The 23532-nt window shown below is 49.8% G+C and overlaps 1 protein-coding gene across 7 annotated transcripts in view; it reads left to right on the top strand.

The window, feature by feature from the left end:
• LOC145504501 (liprin-alpha-1-like) overlaps positions 1–23157 on the top strand; it is an 82589-nt gene extending 59432 nt beyond the window's left edge. For 3 of the 7 annotated variants that reach the window (XM_081485512.1, XM_081485532.1, XM_081485523.1), the window contains 10 exons: positions 1309–1530; positions 3873–4022; positions 6034–6255; positions 8592–8741; positions 10742–10963; positions 13296–13445; positions 15446–15667; positions 17996–18145; positions 20790–21013; positions 22821–23157. In XM_081485512.1, coding sequence (XP_081341638.1) covers positions 1309–1530; positions 3873–4022; positions 6034–6255; positions 8592–8741; positions 10742–10963; positions 13296–13445; positions 15446–15667; positions 17996–18145; positions 20790–21013; positions 22821–23139 — 2031 coding nt within the window. In that variant the 3' untranslated portion in view covers positions 23140–23157. The remainder of the gene's footprint in view (positions 1–1308; positions 1531–3872; positions 4023–6033; positions 6256–8591; positions 8742–10741; positions 10964–13295; positions 13446–15445; positions 15668–17995; positions 18146–20789; positions 21014–22820) is intronic. The other 4 variants (XM_081485551.1, XM_081485541.1, XM_081485565.1 and 1 more) reach the window with 2 other exon arrangements.
• The last annotated feature ends 375 nt before the right edge of the window (positions 23158–23532 follow it).

Raw genomic sequence — 23532 nt, 5'->3', positions numbered from 1 at the left:
CTTTCAGTTTCGTGGCTGCAGTCACCATCAGCAGTGATTTTGGAGCCCCCAAACATAAAGTCTGACACTGTTTCCACAGTTTCCCCATCTATTTCCCGTGAAGTGATGGGACCTGATGCCATGATCTTAGTTTTCTGAACGTTGAGCTTTAAGCCAACTTTTTCACTCTCCTCTTTCACTTTCATCAAGAGGCTCTTTAGTTCTTTTCCACTTTCTGCCGTAAGGGTGGTGTCATCTGCATATCTGAGGTTATTGATGTTTCTCCCGGCAGTCTCGATTCCAGCTTGTGTTTCTTCCAGCCCAGCGTCTCTCATGATGTACCCTGCGTCTAAGTTAAATAAGCAGGGTGACAAGGACGCACTGCCTTGACGTCCTCCTTTTCCTATTTGGAACCAGTCTGTTGTTCCATGTCCAGTTCTAACTGTTGCTTCCTGACCTGCATACAGGTTTCCCAAGAGACAGGTCAGATGGTCTGGTATTCCCATCTCTTTCAGAATTTTCCACAGTTGATTGTGATCCACACAGTCAAAGGCTTTGTTTGGCATAGTCCATAAAGCAGAAATTGATGTTTTTCGGGAACTCTCTTGCTTTTTCGATGATCCAGCAGATATTGGCAATTTGATCTCTGGTTCCTCTGCCTTTTCTAAAATCAGCTGGAACATCTGGAAGTTCACGGTTCACCTATCGCTGAAGCCTGGCTTAGAGAATTTTAAGCATTACTTTACTAGCACGTGAGATGAGTGCCATTGTGCGGTAGTTTGAGCATTCTTTGGCATTGCCTTTCTTTGGGATTGGGATGAAAACTGACCATTTCCAGTCCTGTGGCCACCGCTGAGTTTTCCATATTTGCTGGCATATTGAATATAGCACTTTCACAGCATCATCTTTTAGGATTTGAGATAGCTCAACTGGAATTCCATCAGCTCCACTAGCTTTGTTTGTAGTGATGCTTCCTAAAGTCCGGTGGACTTCACGTTTAGCAGATGATTCTTAAAGAGCAGAATAACTGGGGAAAGCTACTAACGGACGGGGTGCTTGATGTAAATCCCGAGCAAGTAAACATGCCAAGCACCAATGGAAAGGCAAGTCCTCGGTCTCGCTCTCTGTCTGGTTCTCGCCTTACCATCCAGTCTGTGCGGGGCTGTTGGGACCTGTCAGCAATGCACCATGTAGATCTGAGTGGCCGTGAGGGTCGTGTGAGCTCCCAGAGTGCAGAAGAAAGTTTTGACCTCACCGATTGCCCGGAAATGCTGTGTTCCCTCCCTCCCAAAACAAGGCTGTCTGTCTAAGGCTTCCTTTCCCCCTTAGAGATCCTCCGACGGCTCCCCAAGCCACGAGGAAGACCTGGCTAAGGTGATCGAGCTCCAGGAGGTCATCGAGAGGCAGTCAGGGGAGCAGAGCCAGTCGAAGGAGTGCCTGGCAAACCTCTCGGCCTACGTGAGAGAGCCGGAGGAGGACCCGGACACGGCCAGGAAGGAGCTCCTCGCGTCCGAGGAAGCGAACAGACAACCACAGCGGGATGTCCGCGAAGTGAGTGACAGCGGACGTGTCTGTTGTCCTGAGGTGGAATGTGGGTCCCTTGTTCTCCGGCTGATCTGAGCTTTGGGATGGCTGCGTGAGTAGGAGCAGAGCGCTGGCGAGACCGCGACTGGCGGCCTCCCCGCCTCTGCGTCGAGATCTCTGGGGTAGAAGAGGCCTGGTCCAGGCGGTCCATTGGCAGTGGAGCAACACGAGGGCATCCCTAGCGCTGTGCTCACCCTGGGTGTGGACTCCTCATTTCTACAAGCTCTAGGGTGCCCAGTGTGTTCCTCTTTGAAAAATTCATTCATCCATTCATTCATTTATTGGAGTCTAGTTGCTTTCCTTTTTCTTGGAGAAGGCAATGGTACCCCACTCCAGTACTCTTGCCTGGAAAATCCCATGGATGGAGGAGCCTGGTAGGCTACGGTCCATGGGGTGGCTAAGAGTCGGACACAACTGAGCGACTTCACTTTCACTTTTCCCTTTGATACACTGGAGAAGGAAATGGCAACCCACTCCAGTATTCTTGCCTGGAGAATCCCAGGGACAGGGGAGCCTGGTGGGCTACCGTCTGTGGGGTCGCACAGAGTCGGACACGACTGAAGCGACTTAGCAGTTAGCAGTTGCTTTACACTGCTGTGTCAATGTCTGCTGTACAGCAAAGTGAATCCGTCATATATATATATATATATTTATATTTATATTTATATTTATATATATTTATTTTTATTTTTATATTTATATTTATATTTATATATATATATATATATATATATATATATATATATATATATACACGTGTGTGTGTGTCTACATATATCCCTCTTTTTAGATTTCCTACCCATTTACTTCACCACAGAGCCCTGAGTAGACTGCCCTGTGCTGTAGAGTAGGTCCTTACTCGTTGTTGACTTTACGCATAGTCTCAGTAGTGTACATACGTCAACCCCAGTCTCCCAGTTCATCCCCCCCACCCGCCTGTCGAATGTATACCTGATGATGCTGAAATTTCCTTCGGGTTCACTCAGGCGAGTCTGGTGACGTCTGTGGAGCCCGTTCTCTCGGAGAGATGGGAGCCCGCTGTGTGGGCCCTGCTGAGGCAGCTTGCCTGGCCGTCTTCTCTAGTTTTCTGAGGTTCTGCTCCTTGAGGGGATGTGTGACATTGATACCGGCGGTCAGACAGGTCGAGTGGCGTTTGCTCACCCTCAGAGCCTCAGGCCCGTGCTGTGTAACCATGTAGAGTCATGATGTTTCTGGTGGTCGTGTCTGCGGCTGTCACGATTGATGAGAAACCGCCTAACGGTCATTGTGAAAAGAGAAGAGTGCTGAGGGTTCGGGCCTCCTCCTGTGAGCCTCACCTCTCCTTTGTAGGCAGACAGACAGCGCCCACCCTGCCCCACCCCTCCCCCGTGAGACCATCTCAGACAGAACCCCTCCGACATGTGCTACAGCAGCTGTGCTTGTTTAGTAGCTTGGTGTGAGTAATTCTCTGTGAGAGCTCAAGGTGAGAACTCAAAACAGAATATTTGCACGCTTGTATAACCTTTTCCCACTACTCTTTGGCAACAGGAGGAGATTAGGTGGCAGAGTTCAATATGTAGAGAATTCTGGGAAAAGCGGCCTTGAGACCTTTCACTTTTAATGTCAGGCCTTTGCCCACATTGGTTACTTAGTAGTCGACTACGGAGGGACCTGCAGTGGATTTTGACCTGGAGGACGGGAGTTGCACCAGCAGCAAGTTCTGGTCCTGGTTTGACCCTTTCATACATGTGGTGTAAGTCTGCTTTAGAAGAATTAGGCTTGAGAAGGCTGCTTCCAGTTGTGTTAAGCTTTGACTTCTGTTTCCACTCATTACTATTACTTGAATTCTGAGGAAATTGCATGAGAGTTTTCCGACTTTTACCCGAGGAAACGAGCCTCAGAGGTCCCTGTTGGATCTGTTGAAGGTCCCTCCCTCTTGTGGATCCAGTCCGCCTGTGTGGTGTAGCAGACAGAGGTCGTGACTTCATGCCAGATACCATTCCTCCTGGAATTCATGCAGTAACAGGGTAGTTTAGTATACTCTTTGCTGTTTGGGTTTATTATGTTGAAGAGAAGCTTGGGAAACCGAGTGGCCAGACAGAACGTTAGTACAGACATATGGGTGCCAATCGTGGCAAATGTGACATTTTAAGTAGGCACGTTTTTGCTCACGTCCGAGGAAACTGCCGTGTCTAGGACTTTAATTTTGAGGACGCTAACTTTATTTTTGAGTTGAAACTTAGGATTTAGTCCAACTCTTTTACGCGTACGTGTATCGGAATGTTCCATGATAATGACTTACCTTTTCTACTCTGCAATGCCCGGTGTAGGCCATGGTCCAGAACACGGACGTGGAGGTGCGAATCACTACCCTTGAGAGATGCTACCTTGCCGCCCAGCGCGAAGCCACCTCTGTGCACGACGACCTCAATGATAAACTTGAAAATGAAATCGCAGATAAGGATTCTATGCATCGACAGGTAACGGCTTTTACTGAACTGTGTCTGACTTTTATAGTGGTGAATTCCTGAGGAAGGAAGGTAAACACCTTTTCATGTGACTCCCACGTTGGAATTTAAGTCCCAGTGTCAAGTTCTTATTACCCTAAAATATTGCGTTCAAATTTGTGGATGTTCAGTTCAGTTCAGTTCAGTTCAGTCGCTCAGTCATGTCCGAATCTTTGCAACCCGATGATCTGCAGCATGCCAGGCCTCTCTGTCCATCACCAACTCCCAGAGTCTACCCAGACCCATGTCCATCGAGTCAGTGATGCCATCCAACCATGTCATCCTCTGTCGTCCCCTTCTCTTCCTGCCTCCAATCCTACCCAGCGTTAGGGTCTTTTCCAATGAGTCAGCTCTTCGCATGAGGTGGCCAAAGTGTTGGAGTTTCAGCTTCAACATCAGTCCTTCCAATGAACACCCAGGATTGATCCCCTTTAGGATGGACTATTCGGATCTCCTTGCACTCCAAGGGACTCTCAAGAGTCTTCTCCCACACCACAGTTCAAAGGCATCAGTTCTGTGGCGCTCAGCTTTCTTCACCGTCCGACTCTCACATCCATACATGACCACTGGAAAAACCATAGCCTTGACTAGACGGACTTTTGTTGGCAAAGTAGTGTCTCTGCCTTTAAATATGCCATCTAAGTTGGCCATAACCTTCCTTCCAAGGAGTAAGTGTCTTTCAGTTTCGTGGCTGCAGTCACCATCAGCAGTGATTTTGGAGCCCCCAAACATAAAGTCTGACACTGTTTCCACAGTTTCCCCATCTATTTCCCATGAAGTGATGGGACCTGATGCCATGATCTTAGTTTTCTGAACGTTGAGCTTTAAGCCAACTTTTTCACTCTCCTCTTTCACTTTCATCAAGAGGCTCTTTAGTTCTTTTCCACTTTCTGCCGTAAGGGTGGTGTCATCTGCATATCTGAGGTTATTGGTGTTTCTCCCGGCAGTCTCGATTCCAGCTTGTGTTTCTTCCAGCCCAGCGTCTCTCATGATGTACCCTGCGTCTAAGTTAAATAAGCAGGGTGACAAGGACGCACTGCCTTGACGTCCTCCTTTTCCTATTTGGAACCAGTCTGTTGTTCCATGTCCAGTTCTAACTGTTGCTTCCTGACCTGCATACAGGTTTCCCAAGGGAGAGGTCAGATGGTCTGGTATTCCCATCTCTTTCAGAATTTTCCACAGTTGATTGTGATCCACACAGTCAAAGGCTTTGTTTGGCATAGTCCATAAAGCAGAAATTGATGTTTTTCGGGAACTCTCTTGCTTTTTCGATGATCCAGCAGATATTGGCAATTTGATCTCTGGTTCCTCTGCCTTTTCTAAAATCAGCTGGAACATCTGGAAGTTCACGGTTCACCTATCGCTGAAGCCTGGCTTAGAGAATTTTAAGCATTACTTTACTAGCACGTGAGATGAGTGCCATTGTGCGGTAGTTTGAGCATTCTTTGGCATTGCCTTTCTTTGGGATTGGGATGAAAACTGACCATTTCCAGTCCTGTGGCCACCGCTGAGTTTTCCATATTTGCTGGCATATTGAATATAGCACTTTCACAGCATCATCTTTCAGGATTTGAGATAGCTCAACTGGAATTCCATCAGCTCCACTAGCTTTGTTCGTAGTGATGCTTCCTAAAGTCCGGTGGACTTCACGTTTAGCAGATGATTCTTAAAGAGCAGAATAACTGGGGAAAGCTACTAACGGACGGGGTGCTTGATGTAAATCCCGAGCAAGTAAACATGCCAAGCACCAATGGAAAGGCAAGTCCTCGGTCTCGCTCTCTGTCTGGTTCTCGCCTTACCATCCAGTCTGTGCGGGGCTGTTGGGACCTGTCAGCAATGCACCATGTAGATCTGAGTGGCCGTGAGGGTCGTGTGAGCTCCCAGAGTGCAGAAGAAAGTTTTGACCTCACCGATTGCCCGGAAATGCTGTGTTCCCTCCCTCCCAAAACAAGGCTGTCTGTCTAAGGCTTCCTTTCCCCCTTAGAGATCCTCCGACGGCTCCCCAAGCCACGAGGAAGACCTGGCTAAGGTGATCGAGCTCCAGGAGGTCATCGAGAGGCAGTCAGGGGAGCAGAGCCAGTCGAAGGAGTGCCTGGCAAACCTCTCGGCCTACGTGAGAGAGCCGGAGGAGGACCCGGACACGGCCAGGAAGGAGCTCCTCGCGTCCGAGGAAGCGAACAGACAACCACAGCGGGATGTCCGCGAAGTGAGTGACAGCGGACGTGTCTGTTGTCCTGAGGTGGAATGTGGGTCCCTTGTTCTCCGGCTGATCTGAGCTTTGGGATGGCTGCGTGAGTAGGAGCAGAGCGCTGGCGAGACCGCGACTGGCGGCCTCCCCGCCTCTGCGTCGAGATCTCTGGGGTAGAAGAGGCCTGGTCCAGGCGGTCCATTGGCAGTGGAGCAACACGAGGGCATCCCTAGCGCTGTGCTCACCCTGGGTGTGGACTCCTCATTTCTACAAGTTCTAGGGTGCCCAGTGTGTTCCTCTTTGAAAAATTCATTCATCCATTCATTCATTTATTGGAGTCTAGTTGCTTTCCTTTTTCTTGGAGAAGGCAATGGTACCCCACTCCAGTACTCTTGCCTGGAAAATCCCATGGATGGAGGAGCCTGGTAGGCTACGGTCCATGGGGTGGCTAAGAGTCGGACACAACTGAGCGACTTCACTTTCACTTTTCCCTTTGATACACTGGAGAAGGAAATGGCAACCCACTCCAGTATTCTTGCCTGGAGAATCCCAGGGACAGGGGAGCCTGGTGGGCTACCGTCTGTGGGGTCGCACAGAGTCGGACACGACTGAAGCGACTTAGCAGTTAGCAGTTGCTTTACACTGCTGTGTCAATGTCTGCTGTACAGCAAAGTGAATCCATCATATATATATATATATATATATATATATATATTTATATTTATATATATATTTATATTTATATTTATATATATATTTATATTTATATATATATATATATACGTGTGTGTGTGTGTGTGTGTGTGTGTGTGTCTACATATATCCCTCTTTTTAGATTTCCTACCCATTTACTTCACCACAGAGCCCTGAGTAGACTGCCCTGTGCTGTAGAGTAGGTCCTTACTCGTTGTTGACTTTACGCATAGTCTCAGTAGTGTACATACGTCAACCCCAGTCTCCCAGTTCATCCCCCCCACCCGCCTGTCGAATGTATACCTGATGATGCTGAAATTTCCTTCGGGTTCACTCAGGCGAGTCTGGTGACGTCTGTGGAGCCCGTTCTCTCGGAGAGATGGGAGCCCGCTGTGTGGGCCCTGCTGAGGCAGCTTGCCTGGCCGTCTTCTCTAGTTTTCTGAGGTTCTGCTCCTTGAGGGGATGTGTGACATTGATACCGGCGGTCAGACAGGTCGAGTGGCGTTTGCTCACCCTCAGAGCCTCAGGCCCGTGCTGTGTAACCATGTAGAGTCATGATGTTTCTGGTGGTCGTGTCTGCGGCTGTCACGATTGATGAGAAACCGCCTAACGGTCATTGTGAAAAGAGAAGAGTGCTGAGGGTTCGGGCCTCCTCCTGTGAGCCTCACCTCTCCTTTGTAGGCAGACAGACAGCGCCCACCCTGCCCCACCCCTCCCCCGTGAGACCGTCTCAGACAGAACCCCTCCGACATGTGCTACAGCAGCTGTGCTTGTTTAGTAGCTTGGTGTGAGTAATTCTCTGTGAGAGCTCAAGGTGAGAACTCAAAACAGAATATTTGCACGCTTGTATAACCTTTTCCCACTACTCTTTGGCAACAGGAGGAGATTAGGTGGCAGAGTTCAATATGTAGAGAATTCTGGGAAAAGCGGCCTTGAGACCTTTCACTTTTAATGTCAGGCCTTTGCCCACATTGGTTACTTAGTAGTCGACTACGGAGGGACCTGCAGTGGATTTTGACCTGGAGGACGGGAGTTGCACCAGCAGCAAGTTCTGGTCCTGGTTTGACCCTTTCATACATGTGGTGTAAGTCTGCTTTAGAAGAATTAGGCTTGAGAAGGCTGCTTCCAGTTGTGTTAAGCTTTGACTTCTGTTTCCACTCATTACTATTACTTGAATTCTGAGGAAATTGCATGAGAGTTTTCCGACTTTTACCCAAGGAAACGAGCCTCAGAGGTCCCTGTTGGATCTGTTGAAGGTCCCTCCCTCTTGTGGATCCAGTCCGCCTGTGTGGTGTAGCAGACAGAGGTCGTGACTTCATGCCAGATACCATTCCTCCTGGAATTCATGCAGTAACAGGGTAGTTTAGTATACTCTTTGCTGTTTGGGTTTATTATGTTGAAGAGAAGCTTGGGAAACCGAGTGGCCAGACAGAACGTTAATACAGACATATGGGTGCCAATCGTGGCAAATGTGACATTTTAAGTAGGCACGTTTTTGCTCACGTCCGAGGAAACTGCCGTGTCTAGGACTTTAATTTTGAGGACGCTAACTTTATTTTTGAGTTGAAACTTAGGATTTAGTCCAACTCTTTTACGCGTACGTGTATCGGAATGTTCCATGATAGTGACTTACCTTTTCTACTCTGCAATGCCCGGTGTAGGCCATGGTCCAGAACACGGACGTGGAGGTGCGAATCACTACCCTTGAGAGATGCTACCTTGCCGCCCAGCGCGAAGCCACCTCTGTGCACGACGACCTCAATGATAAACTTGAAAATGAAATCGCAGATAAGGATTCTATGCATCGACAGGTAACGGCTTTTACTGAACTGTGTCTGACTTTTATAGTGGTGAATTCCTGAGGAAGGAAGGTAAACACCTTTTCATGTGACTCCCACGTTGGAATTTAAGTCCCAGTGTCAAGTTCTTATTACCCTAAAATATTGCGTTCAAATTTGTGGATGTTCAGTTCAGTTCAGTCGCTCAGTCGTGTCCGAATCTTTGCAACCCGATGATCTGCAGCACGCCAGGCCTCTCTGTCCATCACCAACTCCCAGAGTCTACCCAGACCCATGTCCATCGAGTCAGTGATGCCATCCAACCATGTCATCCTCTGTCGTCCCCTTCTCTTCCTGCCTCCAATCCTACCCAGCGTTAGGGTCTTTTCCAGTGAGTCAGCTCTTCGCATGAGGTGGCCAAAGTGTTGGAGTTTCAGCTTCAACATCAGTCCTTCCAATGAACACCCAGGATTGATCCCCTTTAGGATGGACTGTTTGGATCTCCTTGCACTCCAAGGGACTCTCAAGAGTCTTCTCCCACACCACAGTTCAAAGGCATCAGTTCTGTGGCGCTCAGCTTTCTTCACCGTCCGACTCTCACATCCATACATGACCACTGGAAAAACCATAGCCTTGACTAGACGGACTTTTGTTGGCAAAGTAGTGTCTCTGCCTTTAAATATGCCATCTAAGTTGGCCATAACCTTCCTTCCAAGGAGTAAGCGTCTTTCAGTTTCGTGGCTGCAGTCACCATCAGCAGTGATTTTGGAGCCCCCAAACATAAAGTCTGACACTGTTCCACAGTTTCCCCATCTATTTCCCATGAAGTGATGGGACCTGATGCCATGATCTTAGTTTTCTGAACGTTGAGCTTTAAGCCAACTTTTTCACTCTCCTCTTTCACTTTCATCAAGAGGCTCTTTAGTTCTTTTCCACTTTCTGCCGTAAGGGTGGTGTCATCTGCATATCTGAGGTTATTGATGTTTCTCCCGGCAGTCTCGATTCCAGCTTGTGTTTCTTCCAGCCCAGCGTCTCTCATGATGTACCCTGCGTCTAAGTTAAATAAGCAGGGTGACAAGGACGCACTGCCTTGACGTCCTCCTTTTCCTATTTGGAACCAGTCTGTTGTTCCATGTCCAGTTCTAACTGTTGCTTCCTGACCTGCATACAGGTTTCCCAAGAGACAGGTCAGATGGTCTGGTATTCCCATCTCTTTCAGAATTTTCCACAGTTGATTGTGATCCACACAGTCAAAGGCTTTGTTTGGCATAGTCCATAAAGCAGAAATTGATGTTTTTCGGGAACTCTCTTGCTTTTTCGATGATCCAGCAGATATTGGCAATTTGATCTCTGGTTCCTCTGCCTTTTCTAAAATCAGCTGGAACATCTGGAAGTTCACGGTTCACCTATCGCTGAAGCCTGGCTTAGAGAATTTTAAGCATTACTTTACTAGCACGTGAGATGAGTGCCATTGTGCGGTAGTTTGAGCATTCTTTGGCATTGCCTTTCTTTGGGATTGGGATGAAAACTGACCATTTCCAGTCCTGTGGCCACCGCTGAGTTTTCCATATTTGCTGGCATATTGAATATAGCACTTTCACAGCATCATCTTTTAGGATTTGAGATAGCTCAACTGGAATTCCATCAGCTCCACTAGCTTTGTTTGTAGTGATGCTTCCTAAAGTCCGGTGGACTTCACGTTTAGCAGATGATTCTTAAAGAGCAGAATAACTGGGGAAAGCTACTAACGGACGGGGTGCTTGATGTAAATCCCGAGCAAGTAAACATGCCAAGCACCAATGGAAAGGCAAGTCCTCGGTCTCGCTCTCTGTCTGGTTCTCGCCTTACCATCCAGTCTGTGCGGGGCTGTTGGGACCTGTCAGCAATGCACCATGTAGATCTGAGTGGCCGTGAGGGTCGTGTGAGCTCCCAGAGTGCAGAAGAAAGTTTTGACCTCACCGATTGCCCGGAAATGCTGTGTTCCCTCCCTCCCAAAACAAGGCTGTCTGTCTAAGGCTTCCTTTCCCCCTTAGAGATCCTCCGACGGCTCCCCAAGCCACGAGGAAGACCTGGCTAAGGTGATCGAGCTCCAGGAGGTCATCGAGAGGCAGTCAGGGGAGCAGAGCCAGTCGAAGGAGTGCCTGGCAAACCTCTCGGCCTACGTGAGAGAGCCGGAGGAGGACCCGGACACGGCCAGGAAGGAGCTCCTCGCGTCCGAGGAAGCGAACAGACAACCACAGCGGGATGTCCGCGAAGTGAGTGACAGCGGACGTGTCTGTTGTCCTGAGGTGGAATGTGGGTCCCTTGTTCTCCGGCTGATCTGAGCTTTGGGATGGCTGCGTGAGTAGGAGCAGAGCGCTGGCGAGACCGCGACTGGCGGCCTCCCCGCCTCTGGGTCGAGATCTCTGGGGTAGAAGAGGCCTGGTCCAGGCGGTCCATTGGCAGTGGAGCAACACGAGGGCATCCCTAGCGCTGTGCTCACCCTGGGTGTGGACTCCTCATTTCTACAAGCTCTAGGGTGCCCAGTGTGTTCCTCTTTGAAAAATTCATTCATCCATTCATTCATTTATTGGAGTCTAGTTGCTTTCCTTTTTCTTGGAGAAGGCAATGGTACCCCACTCCAGTACTCTTGCCTGGAAAATCCCATGGATGGAGGAGCCTGGTAGGCTACGGTCCATGGGGTGGCTAAGAGTCGGACACAACTGAGCGACTTCACTTTCACTTTTCCCTTTGATACACTGGAGAAGGAAATGGCAACCCACTCCAGTATTCTTGCCTGGAGAATCCCAGGGACAGGGGAGCCTGGTGGGCTACCGTCTGTGGGGTCGCACAGAGTCGGACACGACTGAAGCGACTTAGCAGTTAGCAGTTGCTTTACACTGCTGTGTCAATGTCTGCTGTACAGCAAAGTGAATCCATCATATATATATATATATATATATATATATTTATATTTATATATATATTTATATTTATATTTATATATATATTTATATTTATATATATATATATATACGTGTGTGTGTGTGTGTGTGTGTGTGTGTGTCTACATATATCCCTCTTTTTAGATTTCCTACCCATTTACTTCACCACAGAGCCCTGAGTAGACTGCCCTGTGCTGTAGAGTAGGTCCTTACTCGTTGTTGACTTTACGCATAGTCTCAGTAGTGTACATACGTCAACCCCAGTCTCCCAGTTCATCCCCCCCACCCGCCTGTCGAATGTATACCTGATGATGCTGAAATTTCCTTCGGGTTCACTCAGGCGAGTCTGGTGACGTCTGTGGAGCCCGTTCTCTCGGAGAGATGGGAGCCCGCTGTGTGGGCCCTGCTGAGGCAGCTTGCCTGGCCGTCTTCTCTAGTTTTCTGAGGTTCTGCTCCTTGAGGGGATGTGTGACATTGATACCGGCGGTCAGACAGGTCGAGTGGCGTTTGCTCACCCTCAGAGCCTCAGGCCCGTGCTGTGTAACCATGTAGAGTCATGATGTTTCTGGTGGTCGTGTCTGCGGCTGTCACGATTGATGAGAAACCGCCTAACGGTCATTGTGAAAAGAGAAGAGTGCTGAGGGTTCGGGCCTCCTCCTGTGAGCCTCACCTCTCCTTTGTAGGCAGACAGACAGCGCCCACCCTGCCCCACCCCTCCCCCGTGAGACCGTCTCAGACAGAACCCCTCCGACATGTGCTACAGCAGCTGTGCTTGTTTAGTAGCTTGGTGTGAGTAATTCTCTGTGAGAGCTCAAGGTGAGAACTCAAAACAGAATATTTGCACGCTTGTATAACCTTTTCCCACTACTCTTTGGCAACAGGAGGAGATTAGGTGGCAGAGTTCAATATGTAGAGAATTCTGGGAAAAGCGGCCTTGAGACCTTTCACTTTTAATGTCAGGCCTTTGCCCACATTGGTTACTTAGTAGTCGACTACGGAGGGACCTGCAGTGGATTTTGACCTGGAGGACGGGAGTTGCACCAGCAGCAAGTTCTGGTCCTGGTTTGACCCTTTCATACATGTGGTGTAAGTCTGCTTTAGAAGAATTAGGCTTGAGAAGGCTGCTTCCAGTTGTGTTAAGCTTTGACTTCTGTTTCCACTCATTACTATTACTTGAATTCTGAGGAAATTGCATGAGAGTTTTCCGACTTTTACCCAAGGAAACGAGCCTCAGAGGTCCCTGTTGGATCTGTTGAAGGTCCCTCCCTCTTGTGGATCCAGTCCGCCTGTGTGGTGTAGCAGACAGAGGTCGTGACTTCATGCCAGATACCATTCCTCCTGGAATTCATGCAGTAACAGGGTAGTTTAGTATACTCTTTGCTGTTTGGGTTTATTATGTTGAAGAGAAGCTTGGGAAACCGAGTGGCCAGACAGAACGTTAATACAGACATATGGGTGCCAATCGTGGCAAATGTGACATTTTAAGTAGGCACGTTTTTGCTCACGTCCGAGGAAACTGCCGTGTCTAGGACTTTAATTTTGAGGACGCTAACTTTATTTTTGAGTTGAAACTTAGGATTTAGTCCAACTCTTTTACGCGTACGTGTATCGGAATGTTCCATGATAGTGACTTACCTTTTCTACTCTGCAATGCCCGGTGTAGGCCATGGTCCAGAACACGGACGTGGAGGTGCGAATCACTACCCTTGAGAGATGCTACCTTGCCGCCCAGCGCGAAGCCACCTCTGTGCACGACGACCTCAATGATAAACTTGAAAATGAAATCGCAGATAAGGATTCTATGCATCGACAGGTAACGGCTTTTACTGAACTGTGTCTGACTTTTATAGTGGTGAATTCCTGAGGAAGGAAGGTAAACACCTTTTCATGTGACTCCCACGTTGGAATTTAAGTCCCAGTGTCAAGTTCTTATTACCCTAAAATATTGCGTTCAAATTTGTGGATGTTCAGTTCAGTTCAGTCGCTCAGTCGTGTCCGAATCTTTGCAACCCGATGATCTGCAGCACGCCAGGCCTCTCTGTCCATCACCAACTCCCAGAGTCTACCCAGACCCATGTCCATCGAGTCAGTGATGCCATCCAACCATGTCATCCTCTGTCGTCCCCTTCTCTTCCTGCCTCCAATCCTACCCAGCGTTAGGGTCTTTTCCAGTGAGTCAGCTCTTCGCATGAGGTGGCCAAAGTGTTGGAGTTTCAGCTTCAACATCAGTCCTTCCAATGAACACCCAGGATTGATCCCCTTTAGGATGGACTGTTTGGATCTCCTTGCACTCCAAGGGACTCTCAAGAGTCTTCTCCCACACCACAGTTCAAAGGCATCAGTTCTGTGGCGCTCAGCTTTCTTCACCGTCCGACTCTCACATCCATACATGACCACTGGAAAAACCATAGCCTTGACTAGACGGACTTTTGTTGGCAAAGTAGTGTCTCTGCCTTTAAATATGCCATCTAAGTTGGCCATAACCTTCCTTCCAAGGAGTAAGCGTCTTTCAGTTTCGTGGCTGCAGTCACCATCAGCAGTGATTTTGGAGCCCCCAAACATAAAGTCTGACACTGTTCCACAGTTTCCCCATCTATTTCCCATGAAGTGATGGGACCTGATGCCATGATCTTAGTTTTCTGAACGTTGAGCTTTAAGCCAACTTTTTCACTCTCCTCTTTCACTTTCATCAAGAGGCTCTTTAGTTCTTTTCCACTTTCTGCCGTAAGGGTGGTGTCATCTGCATATCTGAGGTTATTGATGTTTCTCCCGGCAGTCTCGATTCCAGCTTGTGTTTCTTCCAGCCCAGCGTCTCTCATGATGTACCCTGCGTCTAAGTTAAATAAGCAGGGTGACAAGGACGCACTGCCTTGACGTCCTCCTTTTCCTATTTGGAACCAGTCTGTTGTTCCATGTCCAGTTCTAACTGTTGCTTCCTGACCTGCATACAGGTTTCCCAAGAGACAGGTCAGATGGTCTGGTATTCCCATCTCTTTCAGAATTTTCCACAGTTGATTGTGATCCACACAGTCAAAGGCTTTGTTTGGCATAGTCCATAAAGCAGAAATTGATGTTTTTCGGGAACTCTCTTGCTTTTTCGATGATCCAGCAGATATTGGCAATTTGATCTCTGGTTCCTCTGCCTTTTCTAAAATCAGCTGGAACATCTGGAAGTTCACGGTTCACCTATCGCTGAAGCCTGGCTTAGAGAATTTTAAGCATTACTTTACTAGCACGTGAGATGAGTGCCATTGTGCGGTAGTTTGAGCATTCTTTGGCATTGCCTTTCTTTGGGATTGGGATGAAAACTGACCATTTCCAGTCCTGTGGCCACCGCTGAGTTTTCCATATTTGCTGGCATATTGAATATAGCACTTTCACAGCATCATCTTTTAGGATTTGAGATAGCTCAACTGGAATTCCATCAGCTCCACTAGCTTTGTTTGTAGTGATGCTTCCTAAAGTCCGGTGGACTTCACGTTTAGCAGATGATTCTTAAAGAGCAGAATAACTGGGGAAAGCTACTAACGGACGGGGTGCTTGATGTAAATCCCGAGCAAGTAAACATGCCAAGCACCAATGGAAAGGCAAGTCCTCGGTCTCGCTCTCTGTCTGGTTCTCGCCTTACCATCCAGTCTGTGCGGGGCTGTTGGGACCTGTCAGCAATGCACCATGTAGATCTGAGTGGCCGTGAGGGTCGTGTGAGCTCCCAGAGTGCAGAAGAAAGTTTTGACCTCACCGATTGCCCGGAAATGCTGTGTTCCCTCCCTCCCAAAACAAGGCTGTCTGTCTAAGGCTTCCTTTCCCCCTTAGAGATCCTCCGACGGCTCCCCAAGCCACGAGGAAGACCTGGCTAAGGTGATCGAGCTCCAGGAGGTCATCGAGAGGCAGTCAGGGGAGCAGAGCCAGTCGAAGGAGTGCCTGGCAAACCTCTCGGCCTACGTGAGAGAGCCGGAGGAGGACCCGGACACGGCCAGGAAGGAGCTCCTCGCGTCCGAGGAAGCGAACAGACAACCACAGCGGGATGTCCGCGAAGTGAGTGACAGCGGACGTGTCTGTTGTCCTGAGGTGGAATGTGGGTCCCTTGTTCTCCGGCTGATCTGAGCTTTGGGATGGCTGCGTGAGTAGGAGCAGAGCGCTGGCGAGACCGCGACTGGCGGCCTCCCCGCCTCTGCGTCGAGATCTCTGGGGTAGAAGAGGCCTGGTCCAGGCGGTCCATTGGCAGTGGAGCAACACGAGGGCATCCCTAGCGCTGTGCTCACCCTGGGTGTGGACTCCTCATTTCTACAAGCTCTAGGGTGCCCAGTGTGTTCCTCTTTGAAAAATTCATTCATCCATTCATTCATTTATTGGAGTCTAGTTGCTTTCCTTTTTCTTGGAGAAGGCAATGGTACCCCACTCCAGTACTCTTGCCTGGAAAATCCCATGGATGGAGGAGCCTGGTAGGCTACGGTCCATGGGGTGGCTAAGAGTCGGACACAACTGAGCGACTTCACTTTCACTTTTCCCTTTGATACACTGGAGAAGGAAATGGCAACCCACTCCAGTATTCTTGCCTGGAGAATCCCAGGGACAGGGGAGCCTGGTGGGCTACCGTCTGTGGGGTCGCACAGAGTCGGACACGACTGAAGCGACTTAGCAGTTAGCAGTTGCTTTACACTGCTGTGTCAATGTCTGCTGTACAGCAAAGTGAATCCGTCATATATATATATATATATTTATATTTATATTTATATATATATATATTTATATTTATATATTTATATTTATATTTATATTTATATATATATATATATATATACACGTGTGTGTGTGTGTGTGTCTACATATATCCCTCTTTTTAGATTTCCTACCCATTTACTTCACCACAGAGCCCTGAGTAGACTGCCCTGTGCTGTAGAGTAGGTCCTTACTCGTTGTTGACTTTACGCATAGTCTCAGTAGTGTACATACGTCAACCCCAGTCTCCCAGTTCATCCCCCCCACCCGCCTGTCGAATGTATACCTGATGATGCTGAAATTTCCTTCGGGTTCACTCAGGCGAGTCTGGTGACGTCTGTGGAGCCCGTTCTCTCGGAGAGATGGGAGCCCGCTGTGTGGGCCCTGCTGAGGCAGCTTGCCTGGCCGTCTTCTCTAGTTTTCTGAGGTTCTGCTCCTTGAGGGGATGTGTGACATTGATACCGGCGGTCAGACAGGTCGAGTGGCGTTTGCTCACCCTCAGAGCCTCAGGCCCGTGCTGTGTAACCATGTAGAGTCATGATGTTTCTGGTGGTCGTGTCTGCGGCTGTCACGATTGATGAGAAACCGCCTAACGGTCATTGTGAAAAGAGAAGAGTGCTGAGGGTTCGGGCCTCCTCCTGTGAGCCTCACCTCTCCTTTGTAGGCAGACAGACAGCGCCCACCCTGCCCCACCCCTCCCCCGTGAGACCGTCTCAGACAGAACCCCTCCGACATGTGCTACAGCAGCTGTGCTTGTTTAGTAGCTTGGTGTGAGTAATTCTCTGTGAGAGCTCAAGGTGAGAACTCAAAACAGAATATTTGCACGCTTGTATAACCTTTTCCCACTACTCTTTGGCAACAGGAGGAGATTAGGTGGCAGAGTTCAATATGTAGAGAATTCTGGGAAAAGCGGCCTTGAGACCTTTCACTTTTAATGTCAGGCCTTTGCCCACATTGGTTACTTAGTAGTCGACTACGGAGGGACCTGCAGTGGATTTTGACCTGGAGGACGGGAGTTGCACCAGCAGCAAGTTCTGGTCCTGGTTTGACCCTTTCATACATGTGGTGTAAGTCTGCTTTAGAAGAATTAGGCTTGAGAAGGCTGCTTCCAGTTGTGTTAAGCTTTGACTTCTGTTTCCACTCATTACTATTACTTGAATTCTGAGGAAATTGCATGAGAGTTTTCCGACTTTTACCCGAGGAAACGAGCCTCAGAGGTCCCTGTTGGATCTGTTGAAGGTCCCTCCCTCTTGTGGATCCAGTCCGCCTGTGTGGTGTAGCAGACAGAGGTCGTGACTTCATGCCAGATACCATTCCTCCTGGAATTCATGCAGTAACAGGGTAGTTTAGTATACTCTTTGCTGTTTGGGTTTATTATGTTGAAGAGAAGCTTGGGAAACCGAGTGGCCAGACAGAACGTTAATACAGACATATGGGTGCCAATCGTGGCAAATGTGACATTTTAAGTAGGCACGTTTTTGCTCACGTCCGAGGAAACTGCCGTGTCTAGGACTTTAATTTTGAGGACGCTAACTTTATTTTTGAGTTGAAACTTAGGATTTAGTCCAACTCTTTTACGCGTACGTGTATCGGAATGTTCCATGATAATGACTTACCTTTTCTACTCTGCAATGCCCGGTGTAGGCCATGGTCCAGAACACGGACGTGGAGGTGCGAATCACTACCCTTGAGAGATGCTACCTTGCCGCCCAGCGCGAAGCCACCTCTGTGCACGACGACCTCAATGATAAACTTGAAAATGAAATCGCAGATAAGGATTCTATGCATCGACAGGTAACGGCTTTTACTGAACTGTGTCTGACTTTTATAGTGGTGAATTCCTGAGGAAGGAAGGTAAACACCTTTTCATGTGGCTCCCACGTTGTAAGGCACCTGCCCCCTCACACTGTGGTCCTGAAATGGTTTCTGAACAAAGCGTTGATAGATCGCTTTATGTCTTCCCATTTTCCTTTTTCTGGCTACGAGTTTCCTTTTAAGGCATGCTTTTTTTTCTTAAAAGAACCAATTTTGATAACTTGTGGCCTACTGTGCGGCCCAGCACAGTACTAATTAGCACCGTTTTGATTGAAATCATCCTGCGAGTAAATGGATACACATACCCATCATTTTATAGTGAGAAGAATTCTCATTGGAAGTTTAAGTACCTTTGTATTTTCGCCTCATTTATGGCATGTATTTTTTCATACATGTCTGTGTTTTGAGCTGCCATGTTCAGTGAGCAGCTAGTTTGGGCCAGACATCGTCAGAACTAGGACTCCAGCAGTGAATTAAAAACCGTGTGCGTTCTTTATCCACTGCCATGTAACAAATCACTGCAAAGCTTAGTGGCTTCCCAGTGAGCAGGTCACAGTCCAGTTTCTGTGCTTTGCAGCAGGTGGGCCTGGTTCAGGGCCTCCTGAGGACGCAAACATGGGAAGGCCCCCCAGGGCTGGATGGCAGGCTTTCAGACTCACCTGGCTGGTGGGGACAGGCCCAGGTCCCTGCCGTGTGGACCTCTTCATGGCCTGGCTTTCCTCGGAACACCCTCTGAGAGCGAGAGTGCGGGGTGTATCCCGGGGCCTTTCGCGCCCCGGTCTCAGAAACCGCACACCTTGACTTGTGTTTGCGAGAGTGAGCTGCGAAGTCCTGCCTCGCTCAGGGGCTGAGCAGGAGTTGCCCCCTCTGCCTCTTGAAGGGAGGAGGATGGAAGAATTTGTGGATCCATTTTTAAGCCCGCGCAGCCCGTTGGACAGTAACGAGCAGGGAAAGGAGACCTGAGTGCCCGAGTTGTCCAAGGAAGGGGGGACGATTGAGTGTGAACAGGGTGGCCAACGAGGTGACACCAGGAGGGTGACCTTGAACAGAGCCCCAGAGGCAGGAAGAGAAGGAGCCACTCGGAGATAGATCAAGGGTCGTGTCAACAAGCTGGGATAACGGAGAGAGAGGGCCACATCAGGGAGGACCCTGGGCTCAGGCCTGAGCAGCTCGAGGCCGGAGCCTGTTTCCTGAAGTGAGGAGGGCACTGGGGTGGGGAGCTAAGAGCCGGCCTCAGCCCTGTTCAAGTGGACGAGCCCGTCAGCAGCTGAGTGTTCCGGCCTGGATCCGGGAGAGGACTCAGGGTCGTGGGCATACAGATGGCATTTAAAGGCACGAGCATGGTAAAGTCACCAGGCATGTGCTGGTGGAGAGAGATGGGGTGCAAGAGTAGAGCCGTGGGGTGCCCCACATTCCAAGGTTGAGAAGGGGCGCGAGGGACTGAGGAATAACCCCAGAGAGGGAGGGGCCCGGAGCCCAGGGAGAGACATGCTGCGGGGGCAAGGAGGGGAGGGGGCTTGATAACATGGGTTCCTTGGCGCCCCCGGGGAACTGCCCTGCGGGGTGGGGCACACCACCTGCTTGCAGAGAGCTGGAGACCGGGTGGGGCAGGGGACAGTAGAGGCCGCTCCCAGGGAGCTTTCAGAGACCTGCAGTGGGTGCTGCAGGGAGCCCTGGAGGAGGAATCTGCTGGTTCCCATTGTGCGATTTTAAGGTGAGAAAAGGGAGAGGATGTGCTGACCGGGCTGATGGGGGTGAACCCATAGGCAGCTGGTTCGCTGGAGCGGAGCAGGAATGATGGCAGGAGGTGCTGGAGCCAGCGAAGGGGGTGGCCCAGCCCTGGGGAGGGATTGTGACGAAGACAGAGGGTGAGGGCACAGGCAACGGGGGACAGGGAGCCGGCAAACCAGCCCCTCAAGGCTGCCCCTTGGTTGCTTTGAGGTCATGTCTGGGAAAAGAAGGCAGGACCTGGGTTGAGAGTGGGGCAGGGGGGAGATTTGCAGAGAGAAGGGTGTGAGGTGTGAGAGTGGAAGAGCAGGATGGGGCCCAGCAGGCACTCTCCCGGGCATCTCTGATGACAGAGCCACCCCTGGGGTGTGAGGGGCCATCCCCCAGAACAGCCCGAGTGCCTGTGCCCGGAGAGGAGAGCCGCGGGGGGCTGGCCTTCCGGTCCCCTGGCTGCCCCTGCTCGCTCCTGTCTGAGGTGTTCAGACCAGCCTGGAAAACGGAGGGCTGGGAACCTGTGAGGACTGTACTCCTCGGTGAACTAGTACAAGTGATGACGGCTGAGGTGGACCCAGCTGCTGCGGAGCTGAAGGATTTTTTTTTTCTTTTCCTTCCGCCTGGCTGAAGGAAGCATGGATGTATTTTTTTTTAATTTTCGGTTTTTGTCTCTGACTCCATCAGCCCACCCTTATGAAAAACCTCATAGGATTGCCTTCCGTCCACGCTAAGACCTGAATGTCACCAGGCCATCTAGGAACTGGATTCTCCTCCTGCCCGTTTGTTCAGTACTGCTCGCTTAAGAGATGGCAGTGTCTCATAAGCATGGCCCATTTATCCAAAGTCAGGGCTCCCATGTAAAATCGTGGTCACTGACGAGACGTGGTCCTCTCGTGCCCAGGTGCAGACCCCGAAGAAACAGGACTGCGAGCGCGCCAAGGAAGCCAGCGTGCCGGCCAGCGTGGCCCAGGCGTTCGAGAGTGACGTGGACGTGTCTGACGGCGAGGACGACAGGGCCACCCTCTGCAGCTCGGCCGCTCTGCTGTCGCCCAGAGGGCAGGGCGATGCCGAGACTCTGACTGCGATGCTTCAGGAGCAGCTGGACGGCATCAACGAAGAGATCCGGTGGGTGCGCCCGAGCCCAGCTTCCTGGAAACTTGGTTTCTCTGAGGAGCTGTTCTCCTTAGACAAGTCTTGAGTGTTCCCTAGTAAGAAAACTGACTTCAGGTCTGCTTCAAGAATTTTCAGTTCCGAGATGGCCCTTGATTATAGAGCTCAGTCAGCCAGGGCGTTCGGTCCACAGTGTGTTGTCAGCACTCTGTGGGGAGGCGCTGTGGGGTGTTCCCCTCTCAGCTCTGAGCCCCAAGGTGGGTGAGGTGCCAAGGCGGTGTCCCCCTGTGGCCCGTGCACCCTCCGGCACTGAGGGTTCGCCCTCGTGTGTCCTTCGGAGCCGCCCACGTTCTGGTGAAAAGCCACCTAGAACAGAAAAGCTGGGGTTTTGGGGTTGGCAAATTCCCACTCAGATCTGCATTTTCCTTTTAAAGTTAATACAGTGTGAAGATTGGCTTGTTGTAAGTAAGACAGTGGTCCAAGGACATGTGTTTGAGTTTTTCTCATCTCATCAGTATATTGAAGATGTTTTCCTTAGACACCGTCTTGGCAGTTATAACAATTTACAAAACGGGCTAGAATCCAAAGGCCGGCCTCGTGGTGAACAGGGGGCCTTGGGTCTGGGTGCAGCCGGGTGGCTGGGGGCCCCGAGATCTGCCTGGTACCACACCCGCACAGCCATGCCTCCTGTCCCGAGTCCACGTTCAGAGTTGGTCGCAGGCCGGTGACCCTGCACAGGACCTGGCAGAGCCGCTGCTCAGATTGTTCTTGTCACGTCAGCCCAGGCCGAGGTGCCCGTTCCTGTCGGCCGAGCACGGGGGGCCCGGGGGAAAGGCGGGGGTGACGGCCAACCAGCAAACGCAGGTGGTGCCGCCTGCACTTCTGACGCCGTAGACAGACTGCTCTGTGGGCCGGCTTTGAGCACAGACAGCTCAGAAAGATTGTCTTTCCCCGTCCCCGCAGGTAATCTGGAACGGTTATATATTAATATTTTTATTTTTACAGCACGTTGTCAGGTAAAGGTGATTTTTCCTTATGCCACAAGTTAACTTGATGTAAATGGCAAATGCTGTCCATCAACTTGTTATCAACGGTGAAAAACTTCCAGTATGTATAAGCAGAAGTGAAACTGGAGAGGTTACGACCTGTAAGAATCTTGTAGTTAAATTTGAAAATCATTTTATTTGCATAATCGAGTATTTAAACTGCTGTATAAAATCATCCACCACACATTAGGGGAGAAAAGCAGTAACCATGAATTACAGGTTAACGCAGCACATTGACATGAATCCAGAAACTCACACAAAGCTGGTGGAGAACTGCATCAAGTGATGCGTTTGTATGTATAGAACCTTAAAAAAAAAAAATCAACTCAGCACTTCATCTGGTCTGGAGACTTGTGTTTAGAAACTCCAGCTTGTTCGTGAATTGCTGTTTGATTATACAGAGTTCCCGATTCCCAGTGGAAAAGACTTGAGGCACTGCCGTGCATCTCTGCCCTGAGAGCGGGGAAGGTGAAGGTTGTCAACTTCAGGTTATCTCCTCACAGGGAGAGAGGCGCCACCCAGGCCCCGTCAGAATGTTAGAGTAAATCAGTCAAATCAAACGTGAACGATCAGGGGCCACTTTGTAAGACTCAATGATAATTATTCTAAGTTTGAGACTGTTGAAAAGAGGGAAAGTCCTACCTTTTTGCTGAGATGTTAGTTGAGCAACTGTTCCTGGAATTTGCTAATCGTGACACAGAATGCAAGCCCACATTTGTTGTCCAGACACGTTCCTCTGCTGACAAAGGCAGGTGAAGAGTTGTATTCTATTTTAGGTTGATCCAAGAAGAGAAGGAGAACACGGAGCAGCGGGTCGAGGAGATTGAGAGCAGAGTGTGCAGGGGGAGCTTAGGCAACCTTCGTCGTCGTGAATCTGTGAGCTCCCTCAACCTGTGTCCCACCTCCTCGCTTGCCGACTCCTGCCTGCCCAGCAGTGGGCGCTCCAAGCCCCAAAGGAGGCTGCACAGCCCGGAGCAAGAGGTAGACAAGCTGGACATCAAGACTCTGGCCTCCCTGCTGCGTCCCTCCCCCAGCACACTGGTTTTGTGTTTTATTTGTTTCTTTTTTGTTTTTTTCTCTTTTTACCCAGAATAAAATCAGATATACATTTGCTACGCTCAGAGGTGTAAGATTTTTAAAACTGGCTAGTCTTTAATCATTCCGTAATCACACAGCGACAAATGAGTCTTGATATTTGGACCGCCGGCTTAGCCACATCATCATGAACTCAGCCAGAGCCTGCCTCTGTAACGTTGGGCCTGGCCTGTGCTGGGCACAGCAGCTGCAGGGAAGTTTTCTGTTCTCAGGGAGCAGACAGCTTCGTGAAAGTAACCATAGGCAGGTCTCATGGTGTGTGAAAACCGTGCAGCACGTTTTCCATTGGGGATGCCTGGCTGCAGGGTGCAGGGCATGCGGTGGGAACAAAACCAAGAAGCTAAACTGGTCTGCTTGCTGCTGGACCTGGCCGCACGCTCAGGCCAGCTCTGC

The sequence above is a fragment of the Giraffa tippelskirchi genome, chromosome 1, assembly GCF_054371585.1.
Source record: "Giraffa tippelskirchi isolate mGirTip1 chromosome 1, T2T-mGirTip1v1.2.pri, whole genome shotgun sequence".
Lineage (NCBI taxonomy): Eukaryota > Metazoa > Chordata > Mammalia > Artiodactyla > Giraffidae > Giraffa > Giraffa tippelskirchi.
Note: the sequence above shows the minus strand (reverse complement) of the source record. Positions and strands in the feature narration are given on the sequence as shown.